This window comes from Lissotriton helveticus, chromosome 10, assembly GCF_964261635.1.
Source record: "Lissotriton helveticus chromosome 10, aLisHel1.1, whole genome shotgun sequence".
Taxonomy (NCBI): domain Eukaryota; kingdom Metazoa; phylum Chordata; class Amphibia; order Caudata; family Salamandridae; genus Lissotriton; species Lissotriton helveticus.
The window spans coordinates 140,991,375-141,012,136 of NC_136071.1; the positions used below are offsets into that span (position 1 = coordinate 140,991,375).

The following is a 20,762-nucleotide window of genomic DNA, read 5'->3' on the forward strand; positions in this document are numbered from 1 at the left end:
ACTGAATGATGCACGCAATTACCAGCTATTAAGAGAAGATCCCACAGAGGAAGTGAGGATCTCGATCCAGATAATGATAGAGGAGGCAAGAGCACACGATTGGCTGACCAGAAAGGAAAGTGAGTTCCTGACCCAAGACAAACCGAAAATACCGTATTTTTACACCATACCCAAAATACATAAAGACGCCCCCTATCCACCGGGACGTCCGATAGTGTCGGGTATAGACTCCATTTTGGAACCACTATCCAAGTTCGCAGACGCTTTCCTCCGACCTATCGTGCAGAGAACCGATACCTACTTGAGGGATACCAAAGCAGTCCTTCAATTGATCAAGGATGTCCCTTTTGACCCTGAACACGATCTCCTTGTGGGACTTGACGTGGAGAGTCTATATACAAGTCTTCCACATAGAGAAACCCTCGAAATAATAGAGGAAGTATTATTCTCCACTCCATGGGATTACCACACCCCCAGACAAGTGGTCCTCGAATGCATCTCTCTCACCCTCACAAAAAACTTTTTTCAATATGAGGATACCTACTACCTCCAAAGACACGGTACCAGTATGGGGAGCACCTGTGCCCCCAGCCTGGCAGGCCTCTACGTCCATCATCTGGAATCCACCAAGATCCTGGACCAGAGCAATCCCTATAGGCACCATGTACTCACTTGGAAGAGATACATAGACGACATTTTTGTCATCTGGAAGGGAGACCTAGACTCGGTTACATGTTTCATGAACTGGCTCAATCAGCAAGATCAGTTCTTGAGATTTACCCACACTGCTTCCAACGAAAATCTAGTGTTTCTAGACTTGAACATCTTTCCCAAAGGAGGCAAACTTGAAACTAGCACTCATTTCAAGCCGACAGCTAAGAACAGTCTACTTCTGTACAGTAGCTTTCATCCGCGCCACCTACGTGAGAACCTTCCGTACGGACAATTTCTCCGCTTACGGCGCAACTGTAGCAGCATAGACGATTTTAAGACTCAAGCTGCAGACCTGGAGAGCAAACTCCTGAACAGACAATACCCGGCACACATTGTCCGGAAAGGTCTGAAACGTGCACGCAATAATAACAGGGAAGCACTCTTGGACGACACTGAAGCAAAAGAACCAGATCCACGCCCGATTTGCGTTACCACCTATAACACCAACTCCAACCAGATCACGAAAATCGTGAACAAACATTGGAGGGTTTTATCGTGTGGCCAGTTGGACTTTCCTAAACCGATGTTTGCACATAGGGGGGGAATGAACTTAAAAGATCTTCTGGTACACACAAGACCGAGATCAACAGGTGCAATTGAACCCCCTAGAGTGGCAGGGATTAGTGGACACCACCCCTGTGGGTCTTGTGTATCCTGCCAGTACACGAAGAAGAGTAGGAGTATCACCTTTTCTAACCACTCTACATGGGAGCAACGTGCATTCACGAATTGCAACAGTCGCAATGTAGTGTATTTGATCACATGTCCGTGTAACAAGGAGTATGTAGGAATGACCAGCAGACCCGTGAAAATTCGCATGGGAGAACACCGCAGCAATGTACGTTGCAACAGGTCATCTACAAAAATGTCTGCCCATTTCTCTACCATGGGACACAGTGTCCATGATCTAAAGTGGACTGTTATTGAGATCTTCCCCAATGATAGAGAGCTTCTATCAAAAGAACAACGTTGGGTGTTCCGTTTGGGGTCACATCGCACTGGCCTGAACGATGATATCCCGTGGTCCCAACTACACACGTAAGGCGTGCTGTGCCTTATGACAGTGCAGACACCACTATCTGCAAAGTAATGGATTCCGTTCTGTCCTGTATGTATATAAAAAAACTTTTCCTGGTTTGAAAGAAAGGCCCCTGCAACACTGTCTTATTACATGCTCCCCTTATATATTCTAAACCCCTTCTAGCCAACCAGGTTGTTGAATGGTGTACTTATATGGGACCATGTCATAATTATTGGATACCATCCCCTCCTCCATTTCCTATAAACGTCCTCCTAAATCAAACCCCTTGAGGCTGCGTATACATCGCACTTTTTCTGCTAAAACCCACTTATCAGAACTATTAGTATATGTGTTCATCAAAGCACGTATTCTTTCTTTCATCCCTGTTCCGATTGGAGCTAACGCTGGGGAAATCATTTGTTCTATTAGGGAAGCACGCTGCGCATGCGCACCGGTTGTAGTGACTGCCCCGCGCGCATGCGCGGTATTGCACTAACTCCGGCGCATGCGCGGTATTGCACTAACTCCGGCGCATGCGCAGAGACAGTCCGCACAGCGCCGGGCGCCGCTGCGGTGTTTTTCCTCCCGGTCTGGCTACTTGCTCACCCTTAACCAGATCTGAACTCCAGGAAAGTACCCATGATCGGTGTTCTACGAGCACCACAGCCAAGGAACCATTATCTTGTGGCTATACCTAACCATCCTAACATGGCCGCCCCCGTATTTCCCTTGCTGGCCACACATACCTGGCGATCTTCCCGCCAAGGGTAATAGATCAATTATCCAATTACCATTGAGTATATAAACACACCGCCCACTACCCCCTTCATATCCACGGAAGCCGCGGACGAAGGAGGAAGCACAATCGTGCTAGGGGCACAGTAAGTACGGCATAGCCGTCTCGAGGAGGACCATACCTGCATTTCTATTCCTACTCAACCTAGTTGAGTTACCTTATACCACTTCTAAGGCAGGATCACAGTATATCCATTTTTTCCTTCTTTGCAGTTGATACCCCATCATACCCTTCAGTCTTATGCTGGCTCATGAGGCATTGATCCCTCTCTTGATAAGTATGCATTTCCTTATCTACAACCCCTGGTTATTTAGAATCTATGTAGTTTACCTACTCGGTGTGTGACTGACTGTGTGAGTGCTGAAGGAACCCTTCAATAATCCTCAATGTGTACACTGGATCCCATATTTGAGAATATTGTTGTGTGTGTTTCTCTCTTTTTTTCCTTTACAGGTAATTTAGAGCTAAGCGCACTTTGGGATCGGCGCATTTTTAATCTTTTACTCTTATTTTGCAGGCATACTACATTATTAGTGTGGTAGTATAGATGTGTTGTAATTATTAATTGGTAGTTACTCACATAGTTTTTTTCACTTTTTTGTACATACACTTTTTTTCTACCTTTGTGGAGAATACATTAGTGAGTGACAGGGGGATCTCCCCTAGGTCCTGACGAAGAGGCCCGGTGCCTCGAAACATGTTGACCCACTTAGGAGAGAGAGCCCATTAACCTGCTCTATCTCTCCGCTTCACTTTTTCTTTTAATAATACCAGCCAGTGTTTAATAAAATTCTTTTTTTCCACTAGGCCAGGTATTTTTTAACTTACACCAGATATCACCCCTGACCCCACTGACACTCACTCCCAACACATAGCACCTCCATCTAAAAGGTGCTCCGGCGTATCCGCTTGTCGCAGCACTGCCCCGCCCCGCAGCGGGACGGGAAGACCCCGATGATGAAGCATGACACCAAGGGCCCTTTTGGTGTGTGAGGGGTATTTTAACAAAGATGTTGTATTCCAATGACATCTGGATACACATCCACCCATTTTGAGGTGGCCCTTTATGATTAACCTTAAACCCTGACAAGAGGAGGACGTGCCCACCTCGGTGCCCACCGGCATCACCTCTTCACTCCCCCCCTTGATTTCCTTAGGAAAATTAACTAGTTAGGTAGGCGTGCCACCTCCAGGCTAGTACAACCCTAAGGTGGGCTACTGTGAGGTGGACACTATTTTTTAGAAGTAGCCATCTTTGTGATGGCATACTTAGGAATTCTGGGACAGGGTAATGCCCTCTTCCCGCAGGAAGTGGTCACATAGGGGGCATAGTGACTCCAAGGGTCAGTGGCTCATTGGATACCACCCTACACTTCCCTAGAACCCCTAAATTCAGTATTCAGGGGAGCCACTAGCACCAGAGAAGCAGATCCTGATGACCTAAGAAGAGAGAGGACACCGAAGAGCCATAAAAGCAGGAAGAAGAGAAGCCGCAGCTGACCTGGTACCAGCTTCATCAGCCTGTCTGTATCCCTTGTCAAATACTGCACTAAAGGAGACTCGTCCAGCAGCTGTTAACTCAAGAAACTTGGGAGGACTGCCTGCCTTTGATAAAGAACCAAGACCTCTCGTGGGACAGCTGAACAGTTTCCTGCATCTCACAGCAACTCTAAAAGAAAGGACTCTGAAGCCTCCGGAAACGCCAAATCCTGACACCTGAAGGCACCCCTGCGCCCCTCGCCTCTGGCCTGAGTTGAAGTGGGCCACCATTGTCAGCAAAGTCCCTTAGCCCTCCAGAGTTCGAGTCCATTGTGGTCTCACCCCTCGTGGACTTCCCGATGCCGCCAGCTACCTCAGCGCGCAGCCCCGGGCCATGGAGAAGGTGTCCCAATGTCCCCGAGCATTGCAAGCCTTGTACCTCCCCTGGTTGGATCACCCCGACTAGCCTTCCAGCCAGAGCCTGCAGCCTCTTTTCACAGTGAACGATCTCCATAGAAACGTTTTGGGCTCCTGACGCTGTATAGCAAGGTGTACTGTTGGTGTTGCCTTAGACCTTATCCTCCACTCACCTTAACACCTGGAGATTTGTCTTGTAAGTCGCTGTACTATACCTGTTTGCAGAACTTGTTCATTCTTCCATAGGATAACAGTGTAAAACTCAGAAATTGCACTGTGCCCACTTTTCAAAGGCTAAAGAATTTATATTTAAAAACTTACTTACCTGAACAATTTCCTAAAATGCTTAAACATACAGATACCAGATATTTTTATAAATTGGTGTGGATCTCCTTCTTGAGTTGTGTGTGTTATTTATTGCTCATTGTGTGCATCTGCAAATGTCTTGCACTCCTTTGTTTTAAACCTACAGCTGCTCGACCACACAACCTCCTAATTGAGCAATTTGGGTTTGCATAGCAAGCCCCTGTCCAACCATAAGGGAACGCCTAGACTCTTTACACGGAATATCATATTCTTGATATATTTCATATAAAGAGCCAGCTTCCTACAACTATCCTCTCAAGTCTTTCAGAGACCGGACAGTGGCAGACCGGAACTCTTACTCTTAGACCCTTTAAGTCCAACCAGAACACTAAACAGGCGCTGCTGCCCTTGATGTCTGAGCCATGCCACATCGACTAAGAGGCAACTAGTTAGAACATCTGGAAAAAGGTAATACAAGACAGAAAGGGAGAACTTAGTCTAAGTAAGCTCCTAGGAAATCTTTTATTTTGAAAACAATGCAGGTTTGTTAAAGAGTATTGGAAAGTGGAAATCCTTTGTAGGCCCCAAAAAGACCTCAGGACAGATCTGATCTAAAAATCTTAACATAATAATGAGGAATTATTTTGTTCTAGATATAAGAAATCACTTTATAAATCAAAATCTACGAGCGCACATGAGACTAATGTACTCACAGTATTACAAACCATTTCACTCCTTTCAATAAACAGACAACCGTGCTCTGTGCTCACCTTGCAGGTACTGCTCTCAGTGGCACCCTCACTGGTCAGGAGGATGTCGGGAACAGGTACAATAAGATCAGGCGCTTGCAGATAAAGCTGCAAGAGAAAGTTACGGCAGTGTTTCCCCATAGAGCTGCAAGAGAGGAAACCACAGTGTCAAGGGAAAGCATGGGGAACACTAAAAATAATCTTTATCATTTAAGAAGTCACTTGTTATTTTATCAGAATAAGTACTTTGGTCAGAAAGTTCTCTAATGTAACTCCAACTAAAGCTCCTTACGCCCTAAAACCTTCTCAGAATTAGGCTTTCAACAATAAGAGCATTGCCAGTACAACCAAATAAAAAGAAAAATTTCAAAGACTTTCATTATAAAAAAAAAACACTCAACATTTCAAGTATAAGGCCATTAAATTCAAATAGAAGGAATGCAATCATTTAATTTAGAAAACGGTTAACTTATTTAAAAAAAAAAAAAAATTAAAGTTAAAAGAAATGTCAAAATATGTGCCACTTAGGAGTATCCATTTCATATTGTGTTAGTGGAACTGGCATATCGGCAAAGAAAAGTCCATCTGATTAATGTAAAATTAAGATCAATAGTTTAACCTAACTTGATATCCCTTGTTTTATAGGAAGGAAGGTAAAGTTGTTTATCTATTGCAGGAGTTTGAATCTGCAGGTATAACGCTTAGCTGAAGGATACTCTGAATTTTAAAAACTGATATGGTCTAATGTTCTTATAATGCCCAGTCTACGTCTGTTCTCAGCCTCTGCTATTCATTTTTAGCATGAACACTGAGAAGGAAGATCCCAGAATACAAACAATCACAAATTGTCTTTTTGGCCTTGATTCTGAGGCCAGAAAGCATTGCCAAACAACCTTTTCGGCACATAAGCTACCTGGTGAACTACATATGGAAGGTTGTAATTAGGTGTTTCAACAATGGCAAGCTCATCAAAACTGCTCACATTTTCAGATATGTCCTCAACATCCTGTCCCTAACAATTACCTGTAAGGTTTCTGCACTATTTCAGATTCTTCATGTGAGCCTGAACATGCCTCCAAAGGCTTTTCTTCATCATGTCTGTGGGAATCTCAGCTGTTACTTCACATATCAATACACCAGGAGCCATTACATTGTGGTAATTACTTAAAAAGAGTTTTACTTTGAATCATTAAAGAAAATATGTGTTTTCTTTAATATTGTACATGTATGTAAATTTTTTGTTTTAAAAGTTAAAAACTGTAATACTTTTTAATTAAATTGCTTGATTTTACTGTTATATTTATTTTTAACTCTAGATTAACTTATTTTAAAATGTTAATGAGTTCGATTTTTGTTTCTTAACAAGTACATTTATATCTTACATTACTTATATAGTTTTAGATAGATATGTGAGTTTTTTGAGGGAGGATAAAAGCCCCTTTTTAAAAAAAAAAACGTTCTTCCTATTTTCTGCAACTAGTTCCATTAATAATTACTTTCTATTGCTTCGAATTGTTACGCCTCTAACTCTACTTTTACGTCTTTTTTGTAATTTTTTTTTTCCTTTTTAGGGTATAAGTCCTTCAGCTTTTTATTTTTAATATATACACACACACTAAATACATTTAAATACATGACTCCATCCATGACAAACAGTTTAAAATATCAGGTTCATTTAACTGCAAAACAGGAAATGCAGTGCATAAACTGACATGCAATTGTGGGCTAAGATATCTTGGCAGTACGACCTTGCAAGACCACAAAAGAATTTTGCAGCATTTGGGCTAAAAGTAACAAAGACGTTTCATATCTACTGGCCAGACACTTTTAATGAGCAGCATAACAATGATGAGAAACATTTACAATATTTTGTCATAGCTGCAGTTCAGTGTCATTATAGAGGCGGTAATCGCAAGCAAACACTTATGCGATTAGAGGCTAGATATATTATAAATGTAGAAACCAAATTACTGAATGGCTTGAACACTGAAGAAGAATTGTATACTTTTTATCATCATTGATTTTGTAAATTCCCTATCCTGATGATTTAGTGGTGTAAGTGTCATAAATAGGCTTTTGGTTTGATTAATTTATTTAGATAATTTTGGAATTAGCGGATTAACACAGTAGTTATTGTAGAAAGCACACTTGGGCGTAATTATTTATTTACCTTTGTTTCATTTATCTATGTGCATATTGAAAGCATGTTTGAAATATGAAATTGAATGATGAGTAAATCATGTAAACAAGAGATTTTTGTTTTGAATTTGTATGCCCACTAGGGCTTAATTGGTGATGATTTGACCAATAATCAATCTGGGGTTTGTAAAGCGCGGGGGACCGCTCCGTAGGGTGCTGTGGACATCTGAAGAGCTAGGTCTTGAGGTCCTTCCTGAACTGGAGCAGTGTAGGGCTTTGTCAGAGGGGGAGGTCATTCCAGGTCTTGGCTGCAAGGTAGGAGAAGGACTTTCCCCCTTCCCCCGTTATGGTCTTGTAAATGTGTGGCATGGTGGCCAGAGAGAGGTCGGCCTATCAGAGGTTTCGCTTGGGTGTATGGAAGGAGAGGGGGTTGTTAAGGAATTCTGGTACGATGTTGTGGAGGGCCTTGTATGAGTGTGTGAGGAGCTTGAAGGTTATTCTTCTTTCGATGGGGAGCCAGTGGAGGTTGCAGAGGTGTTGGGGGATGTGGTTGCAGCAAGGGATGTCTAGGATCAATCTGGCTGACCCGTTCTGTGCGGTCTGAAGCATGCAGAGGAGAGCTTGCTGAAGAGTTTTTTGTTGATTCTGACATAGAGGGCGTTGCCGTAGTCCAATCTTCTAGTGATGAGGACGTGTGTGACTGTTTTTCATGATTCGGAGGAGAGCCATCTGAGCGTTTTCCAGGGTATGCAGAGGGTGTTAGAGCAGGCCAAGGAACTAGCATTGATCTGGTGGTTCATAGTGAGTGATGAGTCCAGTATAAAGCCGAGTTTTCGTGCGTGGTCTGTCGGGGTGGGGGTCAGGTTCAGAGGGTGGAGGGCCACCAGGTGTCGTCCCATGCTGAGGGGGTGGAGCAAAGGAAGAGGACTTCTGTTCTCTCAGAGTTGAGTTTCAGGCAGCTGTCCATCCAGGTGAAAACGTATTTCATCCCTTCTTGGAATTTGTGCCTTGTGATGTTGGGTTCCTTGGTGAGGGGAAGGATGAGCTGGGTGTCGTCGGTGTAGGAGACTATGTTGAGCCAGTGGTTTCGGACGATGGATGCGAGGAGGGCCATGTAGATGTTGAAGAGAATGAGACTGAGGGAGGTCCCTGAGGTACTCCACATCTGATCTTTGTGGGTTCTGAGAGGTAGGGTGGGAGTCTGACTCGCTGTGTTCTGCCTGTGAGAAATGAGCTTATCCAGTCGAGGGCCTTTTCTTGGATGCAAACGTTGTGGAGTCTGGTGGCAAGTGTGCGGTGGGAGACGGTGTTGAAGGCAGCTGAGAGGTCCAGGAGGATGAGGGCTGCTGTTTGGCTTTGGTCGAGGAGAGCGCGATGTCGTCGGTTGCGGCAAGTAGGGCGGTCTCAGTGCTGTGATATCCACATTAGGAAATGTCCAGGACATTGTTGGTTTCGGTTAAGTTTGCTAGCTGGGTGTTGATGGCCTTTTCGATGACTTTGGCTGCAAGTGGAAGCAGTGAGATGGGCCTGAAATTCTTGAGGTCTGTCGGAGGGTTTCTTCAGGAAGGGTTGACTTTGGTGCGTTTACAGTTGTCGGGGAATGTGGCGGTGTCGAGGGAGCAGTTGATGGTCCAGCGTAGTTCAGGTGCGATGGCCGTGGCAGCTCTGTGGAAGATGGGGGGGGTTCAGGGGTCTGAGGGTACTCCAGAGTAGATGTTCTTCATGGTCTTTAAGGTGTCTTCGGTTGTGAGTGGGGTTCAAGTCAGTAGGGTCTGTTGAGTGGCCTCGCTGGGGGTGGGAGCTGAAGCGATGCAGATGTCCTGGTTGTCGAAGTTATCGTACATCGTCTTAATCTTGAGGTGGCAAAATGTGCTGAGTCTGTTGCAGAGGTCTTGGGAGGGAGGGAGGGACATCTGTAGTTTCGCTGCAGGGCTCCGGATGATGGAGAAAGAGTTCTTTGGAGTTGTGGGCATGGGTGAGGATTCTGTCTTGAAGGAAGTTCTTCTTTGTGGATTTGATAAGTTGAAGGTGTGCTGTGGTGGCTGTTTTGTAGGCAGTGAAGGTTTCTGAGGTTTTGCTGTTCTTTCATGTCTTTTCGAGTCGTCAGCAGGATCGCTTGGATTTTTTGGCATGCATGGGTGAACTAGCTTGTTTTCTTGATGTGCCGCTCTGTGGCTTCCTAGAGGGGAGCAAGAGTGTTAACACAATTGGTGATCCAGCAGTGAAGGTTGCGTGCCGCAGTAATAGTGTCTGGTGTCATTGGAGGTGTGGTGCAGGTGAGTGCGACGGTGATCTGTTCTATGGTTACTTTGTTCCAGCTTCTGCGGGAGGATGGCGGTGTGCATGCTTGTGCAAGGTGGGTTTTCTGAAGGGAATGGATGCAGTGGTGGTCCGTCCAAGGAAGTTCTGTACTGCGGCTATAAGAGATGCTGTTTCCTCCTGTGAAGATAGAGTCAAATGTGTGTCCCGCTGTGTGCATGGGGGTGGTGACAAGCTGTTTCAGTCCTATGTTGGCGCGGTACTCCAGGAGGGCGGTAGTGTTGGGGTCATTGTGGTTGTCCAGTTGGAAGTTTAGGTCTCAGAGTAGTATGTAGTCTGTGGAGGCGAGGGTGTGGGGTGCGATGAGGTCTGCAATGGTGTCTGTGAAGGGAGCACGTGGGCCAGGCGGCCTTAGATGAGGGTTTCACAGAGAGTTGTTTTGGGGTTGATCCGGAAGTGGAGATGTTCCATGGGGGTCATATCGCTGTCTGGGTCAGTGGTGGTCATGTTGAGGGAGCTTTTGTGGACAATGGAGATGCATCCTCCTGGGCGGGTGCGGCGGTCTTTTCTCAGGATCCTGTATGACGATTGCGATGTCAGTCATGAAGTTGGCATTGGTCCAGGTTTCTGTGAGGAAGGTGTTGTCGAGCTTGTGCATGTGCGTGTTGAGGAGGTCCCATATTTCTACGGCATGCTTGTGAGGGAGCGCACGTTCAAGAGGATTCAGTTCAGTGGTTTGTGTGTGATGATGTCCAGTAGGCTGGGTGCTGCTGCTGGGCTCTGGAGGTCGGTGAAGGTGCAGCGGCAGTGTCTGCAGGAGATCAGGCCTTGTGTGTCGCTCAGCTTCGAAAGCTGGCAGGTGTTGCTGTGTCTGGGGTTTAGAGCGCAGAGGGTGCTGGAGTCGTAACTGAGGCGGGTTGGGGGACCAGGGTCCCTGGCACTGGTCACGGTCGAGATGTGAACAGGCTCCGGCGGGCTTTTCCATAAAAGCCCTGAATGAAAGGTTGATAAAAATAATATGGAAGCATCGATATTAACATGTATTCAGCATATTAATTGAAATATTATCGAATTTAATATCAACGCAGAGGAGTTGTTTAAATTGACTAACATCAGTTTGTACTTACTATGTAGCGTTGATCAACAACTGTAATTTACATAGTATTTCTTTCATGTTAAATCACATGTGCACTATAAAAATGGGATAAAAATGGCACGTACGTGAGCATGGCCAAACAATTTGCCCTAAACACATTATGGCGGATTGTGGTAAATTGATTCATTAAACATGAGTGGGGAGTGCTGAAGGTGTCTGCGCCTGTTCATTTGGGATACAAATGAATTTACAGGAGTTTTGAATATATATATATATATATATATATATATATATATATATAGATAGATATAGATATAGATATATACATATACACACACACACACGTGTTTAGCAAATATATGTATAGTATATTTGTGTGCCTATTTAGAAATAAACTTATATTTTAACAGTGTTAATATTTTACATATTTCCAAACTAATTATCTTTACAAATTACTTAGAAGAACAAGTAACTTACCTTAAGTAATGCTCTTTCTGGTAGAGACTCTATCTACCTGTAGATTCAACACCTGCTGAAAGATGCCCTAAACTTCAGACTGGATCAGAAACCTTTCAGCAGTACCTTGGTGCACTGTCAGGTGGCTCAGAGCGGTTCAGCACTGAAGTTGTTCCACTCAGGAAATCTTGTGCTGGGACAATATAGGTCCCACCCCTGTGTGCGGACGTCTGTTGTTTGAGGCTGTCTGCGCCCCAAGCCCCAAGAGCAAATTGGTTGTGATCAGCGTGAAGATTTCTAGACTTGGGATCTTATTAATAGAGAGAGTCCAATTAACGAACAGGGAGAATGGGAGAGCCGGTGAGAAATCTGCGGCTAAATCGAGTCTCTACCAGAAAGAGCATTACTAAATGTAAGCAAAATGTTCTTCTAATAGAGACTTATAGTCACAGATTCCTCACCTTTTGAATAGATGCCAAAAGCAGTATCTATTTTGAGGCAGCACTGCGAATGGACTCAAACCAGAGAATCCTGCATGGCCGAGAGGGCAAAATGGCTTCAATCAGTAACCTGAATGTCCAGGCAATAGTGCTTTGTGAACGTAAGGAGGGACGACCACATAGCCGCCTGGAAAAAGGGGACTCCATGTGCCAAAGCAGTGGTAGCAGCTTTGGACCTGGTAGAAAAAACACACAGCCCATCCAGAGGTTATATTTTAGCCAATGTGTAGCAGATCTTAATGCAGAGCATTATCCAGTTGGATATGGTTCTCTTTTGCACAGCCCTGCCTTTTCTCGCTCCAGAAAACCCCACAGATTATTGTCCACCCCGTGTTCTACATAGATCGTACCAAAGAAGCTCAGCAGTCTCTTGGGGTCCAAGTGATGGAGTCACTACTCCTTCTTAGAGGTGTGAGGCACGGAATAGAATGCCAGCAAAGTGATGGTCTGACCAAAATAGAATGGTGTCCCAACTTTTGTTAGAAAAGATGACAGAGTCCGCAGAACCAGTGTGTCTGGGAAGGTTGTGCATTATGGTTTAACACAAAGAGATTGAAGCTCATTCACCCACCATGACGAGGTGATGACAATGAGGAACACTATCTTCATAGTAAGGGGCTGTAAGGGGAAGCTGTGAAGCAGCTTGAATGGAGTATATAGGAAACTGGCCTTTTGTAGCAGCTGCCCCCACACTTTCTGCCCCCTTTTTAGCTATTAGATGCAAATTTTTGAGACTGACAGCGCACTGAGGCCTGCTAACCAGACCTCAGTGCTGCTTCCCTAGAACAAGGTAACGTCTAATTGTTCTACAATTGGCTAGGGACTTTAGCACCCCTGTAAGTCCCTAGTAAATAGTATCCCAGGTACCTAGGGCATGAGCGTCAAAGAGGGTACCTAAAGGCTGAAGCATATCTTATGCCACCCGTAGGAACTCGCATACAAATTCCCCACAGACTGCCATTGCATGGTGCAAACCACGAGTGAAAACATGACATGACATCCTCCGGTGTGCCATGCCAAAGTCACTGCATCTAATATATATAAGTCACCCCTACAGCAGGCCTTTGAGCCCTAAGGCTGGGTGCATTATATGTTATGTGGTGACATATCTCCACGAGCAGATATGCCCCTGTGATGAACAGTTCTATTAGTAGATACTGCAAGCGAGCAGGGAACCTATCTTAAGGTACGTACTGGACACTGGTCAAAATGGGTTACCCAGCTACATGATCGCTTCACTGAAACCTAAGGTGTTTGGTATCAAACACATCATATGAATGAACCCACACTGATACCAGTGATGGTTTTATTAATACATACACCCAGAGGGTACCTTAGAGGTACCCTCTAAACCCAATTAGTCATCTATTGTGCTGGCTGACTGGTTCAGTCCATCCTGCCACCACAGATGGGTCTGACCCTCTAGGAGGTGAGAGCCCCGCTCTCTTATAGGACAGAAAAAAATGCCTGCTGTGGCAGGAAGGGTTTGCACCTCCTCCAAGCAGGATGACTGGTGATCTGCATATCAAGGCAGGAGGCTTCAAAGGCCTCTGCTGCTGCCTTTGATATGCGATGCAAGGCCTCCTCAGACATGAGAAATGCCACCCCCTTTCCTGCGCCCATTTGGCACTAGGGCAGGCAGGAAGGTTAGCTATGAAGGAGGCGTGTTGCACTGCCAGGCTGGCCACACCTCTAGGATGAAACACCTGTAGTGAACACATCTTGTGTGTGGTAGAATTAGGAATTCTGGGACAGGGTGATGCCCACTCCCCAAAGGAACTGGTTATTTAGGTGTTGTAGTGACCCCAGGGGTAAGTAGCTCATTGGCTACGGGCCCCTCCCCCCGATACCAGTACTTCAGATTTCGATGGACACAAAAGAATGTAATGGACAAAGAAGACTGCTGACTTGAGACCCGAAAAGCACCCGACCCTCGTGAAGCAACGGACTCTTAAGCCGCTGTTAAGTGCCTGAACGCAGTACATGGTTTCCCCCATAGGATAATCTTACCGCTCCCAAAAATTGCATTGTGTCAACTTTTGAGAACTGTAAAATGTATAACTCGAAAAGTGCTTACCTGATTCTGATGATCTTGGCATCTAAATTCATATAAAAGTAAGTGTTATTTTTATAAACTGGTTTTGGATTTCTTTTTTGAGTGTGTTTCACTTACTGCCTTTGTGTGTGCAATAAATGCTTAGCACCACCCTCTGATATGCCTACCTGCTCGCCTACACTACCACAAAAGAGAGTATTTGGGGTTTCATTTGTGCCTCTGTTCTCCAATTGCCAAATAAACTTATTGGAGTAGAGGAGTTACTCCCCTACAACCGCAGACACCAAAGAAGCAAGACCTGGTCCACCAACCTGCAGGTCATCGGGACTACCAATGCAGCAACCACCTAGGAAGAGGTAGCCGTGCTCCTACAGGTCAGATCCGTCCTCCCTCCAAGTGTGAGGACGCCAAGTCTGACCAGAGGCGCAGAACAGCAATACATGGGTTACTGGACCTCTTGCAGCAACCATGGCTTGTTCTGTCCAGTCCAAGGAAGACTGACCTGCACGTTGAGGGACTTCAGTGACAGTGAGACCCACACAGAGTGGCCCAGCTGTCCTGTTTGTCCCTTTTCTGCAAAAACCAAGCCAAAGAGTGAGTCCCTAACTGCTGACACCTCAAAGCACCTCTGCACCTGTGCCCCACAGCCCGAGTCAGGGGGAGGGGACAATGCCCACAGGGTCCTGAGACCCACAAGAGACAAGCCTATCCTTGGGTCTAGCCAGACTGGATTCCCAGTCGCTGCCTGCAGCCTCTTTCTGCAGGCACCCTCCAACCACATGTGACTCCAAAAGACACAACTGCACCGAGCCCCACTTCCCGAGGAGAAGTGGACCAATGGTGTTGCTACTTGCAAAAGCATCTCAAGGGTCAAGCCCCTCTGTGGGTTCCCCCAGACTGGTCCCCAGTTCCAGCATCTTTCCGACTGAACCATTCCCCATTAAAGTGAATGGGACACCCGACGCCGTAACACAACTCTGCACCCTGAAGTCGCAGAGATTCCAGAGGTGACCTGTTGGTGTGACCTTGGACCTAGTCCCATACACCTTAAGTCCAGAAGAATAGTCACGTAGGTAGCTGTTAAGTGCCCGAAAGCAGTACATGCTTTCCCCTCATATAAGAACATTACAGCGTCCAAAAATTGCACTGTCAACTTTTGAAAACTGTAAAAATGAATAACTCCAAAAGAACTTAACTGATTCCGATGATCTTGCTAACTAAATTCATATAAAAGTATGTGTTTTTTTTTTAATTGGTGTCAAATTTCTTTGTTGAGTGTGGTCTCACTCACTGCCTTTGTGTGTGCAATAAGCACAAGTTACTACTTGTGTAACGATATATCTGTAAGAGACATTAGTTAGTATTAGATTCCTTACCTTAGAATATCCCCAGGCGTCAGACTGGATCCGGAAATTTTTGCGTAGCAGTACCCTTGCGCGTCGGTAGGCGTAGTCTGTGGCTCCGCGTCCGTCGTCGGCGTCGTGGACGCCGTGATGACGTCGTCGGAGTACTTAGACGCCGCCTCCGCGTGCTGACGTCAGTTCTTTGACACAGCTTTTCCGCGCCAGAAACGCAGAGCCATGTTAAAAACCAACACTGGTGCCATTGAAACTAGGGCCCTGAAAGGAGATAACCCTAACCCTAGATATCGGTTCGCAGAACGGGGAGGATGGGTGGGTCGGTAAGGAATCTAATACTAACTAATGTCTCTTACAGATATATCGTTACACAAGTAGTAACTTGTGCATCTGAAAGAGACACGTTAGTATTAGATTCCTTACCTTAGAATAGATATCCCAGCAATACCAAACCCGGTGGTGGGTCTGCGAACCAATAATCACACCAGAAAGTCCTGGAGGACGGAACGGCCAAAGAAGCCATCCCTCCGGACTTGACTGTCCAGGCAGTAGTGTCTTGCAAACGTGTGCAGCGATGCCCACGTAGCTGCCCGGCAGATATCCTGTAAGGGCACACCCCGGCCCAGGGCAGTAGTAGCCGCCGTGGCTCGGGCGGAATGAGCCCGTAATCCAACAGGAGGCTCCTTTCTAGCCAAGGAGTAGCATGCCTGGATACACAAGATGATCCACCGGGAGATGGTCCTCTTGTGCACCGCTTTCCCCTTCTTAGCGCCCACGTAACCAACAAAGAGTTGGTCATCCACCCGGAACTGGCGTGTGCGATCCAAGTAAATTGAGAGCGCACGTTTTGGGTCCAGACGGTGGAGCCGCTCTTCCTCTTTAGAGGGATGCGGTGGCGGGAAGAAGGTTGGCAAGGTGATAGACTGCCCGATGTGGAAGGCCGTGACAACCTTGGACAGGAAAGATGGCTTAGTACGCAACACCACTTTGTCCGGATGGACAGAAAGGAAAGGTGGAGTACAAGAAAGGGCCTGGAGCTCACTCACTCTCCTGGCAGAGGTGATGGCAACCAGGAAAGCAGTCTTCAGAGTAAGAAGGCGGAGAGGACAGTTGTGAAGTGGCTCAAAAGGAGCGCACATCAGAAACGTAAGAACCAGGTTCAAGTCCCACTGAGGCATCACAAACGGAACAGGAGGAAATGTGTGTGTGATGCCTTTTAGAAATCTATTTACAATAGGGGACTGGAACAAAGAAGGTTGATCAGGCAGCCTCAGAAAGGCTGAAAGGGCAGAAAGGTAGCCCTTGATAGTGCCCAGAGCAGAGCCCTGCTGGGCAAGAGAAAGAAGGAAGAGAAGAACCTCAGAGAGAGGGGCAGCAAGAGGATCCACAGCCTTTGCTGTGCATCATGCCACAAATCTGTTCCACCTGCAGGCGTATACCGACTTTGTGGAGGGACGCCTGGCTGCCAGAATGACGTTACACACTTCAGGAGGCAAGTCAAATGGCCTCAACTGTCGCCGCTCAATCTCCAAGCATGGAGGTGGAGACTGGACAGGTTCGGGTGGAGGACCGTCCCCTGCTGCTGCGACAGAAGGTCCTCCTGAAGAGGCAGACGAACCGGGGGATCGACTGACATACTGAGTAGCTCTGGATACCAGTACCTTCTCGCCCAGTCCGGAGCCACAAGGATGACTTGGGCCCAGTCGCGCATGATCTTCTTCAGCACTCTGGGCAGAAGTGGTATAGGCGGAAAGGCGTACAATAGACCGCAACTCCACTCACGACGAAAATCGTCTCCGAGCGAGTGCCGCCTTGGAAATTCCTACGAGCAGAACCGATGACATTGCGCGTTCTCTTCGGTGGCGAATAGATCTAACCGAGGCTCTCCCCATTGCTGAAAGAGGCCTTGCGCCACGTCCGAGTTCAGACGCCATTCGTGATCCATCATGCACCGACGGCTGAGCTCGTCCGTCCTGGCGTTCAGAGAACCTGCCAGGTGTTGAGCCACCAGGGTCCCGCCCTGGCGTTCCAGCCACTGCCAGAGGCGCAGAGCCTCCTGGCAAAGGGTCCACGACCCCACCCCGCCCTGTTTGTTGGAGTACCACATGGCGGTGGTGTTGTCCGTGAACACCTGCACTACACTCCCCCGGACAGAGGGGAGGAATGGCTTCAGTGCTAGACGAATCGCCCGTAGCTCCAACAGGTTGATGTGGAGCCGGGCCTCCGCCGGAGACCAGATGCCTCTGATCTCCACCTCTCCCATGTGGCCTCCCCAGCCCTGGAGGGACGCGTCCGTCACAACTACGTGCTCCGGTTGGGGAAGGGAGAGGGATCTGCCGCTGACCCAATCGCGGTCCGTGAGCCACCACTGCAGCTGTCTTGCAGTGCCCTCCGAGATCAGGACGTGGTCGGACAGGTTGCCCTGATGCTGGGCCCACTGAAACTTCAGGTCCCACTGCAGAGCCCGCATCCGCCACCTGGCGTGATGCACCAGAAGGATGCAGGAGGCCATCAGCCCCAGAAGCCGCAGCGTTAACTTGACCGAGACCCGGGATAACGGCTGAAAGATGGGTATCAGAGCCTGAATATCCCGGACCCGCTGTTCAGGTGGATAAACCCGAAACCGCGCAGAGTCCAGAACCGCTCCGATGAAGAGGAGCTTCTGAGAGGGGCACAGGTGTGACTTTGGCACATTGATGGAGAACCCCAGCCGGTGCAGGAGATCTGCCGTAGTCTGGAGGTGGCCGACGACTGTCTGGGGCGAGCCCGCCTTCAACAACCAGTCGTCGAGGTAGGGGAAGACTGAAACCCCTAACCTGCGCAGATGAGCTGCGACCACCGCCATCACCTTTGTGAACACCCGTGGGGCGCTGGTAAGGCCGAAGGGGAGCACGGTAAACTGAAAGTGCTCGTGGCCAACCGTGAACCGCAGGTAGCGCCGGTGGGCCGGCAGGACGGGGATGTGGAAATAAGCGTCCTGCAAGTCCAACGCTACCATCCAGTCTCCTGGGTCCAGGGCAGCTAAGACCTGAGCCAGTGTCAGCATTTTGAACTTCTCCTTCCGGAGGAAGCCGTTGACGTTCCTTAGGTCCAAGATAGGGCGTAGGCCCCCCTTGCCCTTCTTGGGTACCAGAAAGTAGTGGGATTAGCAACCACACCCTACTTCTGGCCCAGGAACGCGCTCGATGGCCCTCTTGGCCAAGAGGGCCGTAACTTCCTCCTGCAGAAGTCGCAAATGATCCCCCGATACATGGTGGGTCTGCGGTGGCATGGCTGGAGGAGTCGCCTCGAAGGGGAGGGAGTAGCCCCTTCGGACGATTTGCAGCACCCACCTGTCCGAAGTGACAGTGCGCCAGTGGAGGTGGTGATGGCGAACCCTGCCCCCCACTGGCGTCACATGGGCCTGAAAGCACGGACTAGGAGGGTTTTGAGGCGGATGCTGCGGGGGAAGGTGTGGACTGACCTCGCCGTTGACCCCTACCGCCCGGAAGGCGGTTCCCACGGCCGCCACCGCGTTGGGTATGGCCCTGCGGAGCGTGGCTGGCAGCACGTGTGGGCACACCCCTTCCGTGGCCACGAAAGGAGTGAAAAGCAGCCGATTGCTGGCGCGGGGCCGAGAGGCCCAAGGACTTGGCCCTAGCCCTGGAGTCCTTAAAGCGCTCAAGCGCATGGTCTGCTTTGTCGCCAAAGAGGCGACGGCCATCGAACGGCATGTCCATCAACGTGTTCTGGACATCGGCCAAAAAGTTGGCGGACCTAAGCCAGGCATGGCGTCTGACCGCCACCGTCGTTGCCATCGCTCTACCTAGCGAGTCGGTGGTATCCAGCCCACACCGGATGGAATATTTGGCTGCATCCTGGCCCTCCACAAGGGCTTGGCCGAGTTTGGCCCGTACCTCCAACGGACACACTGGCAGCACTTCCCGCGACCGTATCCCACAGAGTGTGGGTGTAACGGCCCAAGAGGCATGCGGTGTTGGAAGACCGCAGTCCCAGACTAAGGGATGAGAAGATCTTTTTGCCATACTGCTCATACCTCTTGGATTCCCTGTCCGGCGGAGCCGACGGGAACGCGGTCTGGGAATTGGAGGCCTGGATGACCAGGCTCTCGGGGGTGGGGTGGGAGGACAGGAAACATGGGTCGCCCGGGGCTGGGCGGTGGCGTCTGGCCACGTTCCTATCTACGGGCAAACCCGTAGCGGGCTTGGACCAAGTGCCCAGAAGAACGTCGGTCAAGGCCTCATTAAAGGGCAGCAGAGGCTAGGCCGAGCTTGACTGCGGTTTAAGGACCTCAGTGAAGAGATTAGTCCTCACGGCCGCGACGAGGAGCTCAAGGCCCAAGGCCTTGGCAGCCCTCATCAACACCACACTGTAGGTTGCCCCCTCCTCCGAAGCCACGGTAGGAGGGGAGACAAAACCAGTGTCTGGAGAGGTGTCCAGGCCACTGGCCTCCCCAAGGTCTCCTGCCCAGTCCTCATGAGACTGACACTCTCGGGTCAGAGGGTCCTCAGACCCCTCCCAATCCCCTTCCTCACCCATCTCCTGATAGTCAAGGTTTTCAATTAATGGGGCCTGTTCATAGAAGTGAAACATCGGGGCCGTCCCAACGTCGGAACAGGAACGAAGGAGGAATCGGGGACGGCGCCGCCAAGGGCGGCGCCGGAGGCGACACCTGATGGTCCGACGCCGGGGAGGTCGTAAGGTCCACCGGCGACGACCCAGATCCAGAAGAAGGCCTAGTGGGGTCCCGCGGCGCCGGGCCCGAAGGCGCCGGCGGCGCCGGGGCCGCTGGACCTTGCGGCGCCGGGCCCGAAGGCACCGGCGGGATTGTGGGGCCCAGCGGCGCCGGGCCCGAAGCCGTCGGCGGCCAAAGCACCCGACGGCGTCGGGGCCGAAGCCCTCGACCCGCTAGAGGCCCCAGACGGGTCCGCTGGGCTCGAAGGCGCCGCGGAGCCCGTCGGAGGAGAGAGTTTCCTCATGGCCATGAGGAAGCGCTCTATCTCCTCCGGCGCCGTGTTTAGCCCAGGGACCGGAGGGTGTGGAGCTGGACGCGGCGCCCGCGACTCCGACGGAGCCGCGTGGGCGGTGTCACCCGAACCTCCGGCCGCATCGCGCGAGTGTCGGGGGGAGTCCGTAGAGCAATGACGCCTCTTGGACTTCTTGTGCTTCTTACCAGACGACGACTTCGACCCGGAGGAGTGCGGCCTACTCTCGGAACTGTGGTGGCTCCGAGTCCGCGACCTGTCTCTCGACCTCCCGTGGGACCGGGACCTCTCGCGGCGCGGGACCGACTGCCGGAGTTCGAGGCGCCTGCGGGACCGCTCCCGCCTGGCTTCCGAAGAGAGGGCCCGGCAGTCAGAGCAGGCCTTGTCGTCGTGGTCGACGCCTAGACACGTTAGACACAGGTGGTGAGGAT

At 49.1% G+C, this 20,762-nt stretch overlaps 1 protein-coding gene across 1 annotated transcript in view; it reads right to left on the reverse strand.

Annotated features, from left to right (window-relative positions):
- INTS1 (integrator complex subunit 1) overlaps positions 1-20,762 on the reverse strand; it is a 526,883-nt gene that overhangs the window by 93,767 nt on the left and 412,354 nt on the right. Inside the window, 1 exon segment of the mRNA XM_078664951.1 lies at positions 5,504-5,627. Coding sequence (XP_078521077.1) covers positions 5,504-5,627 — 124 coding nt within the window.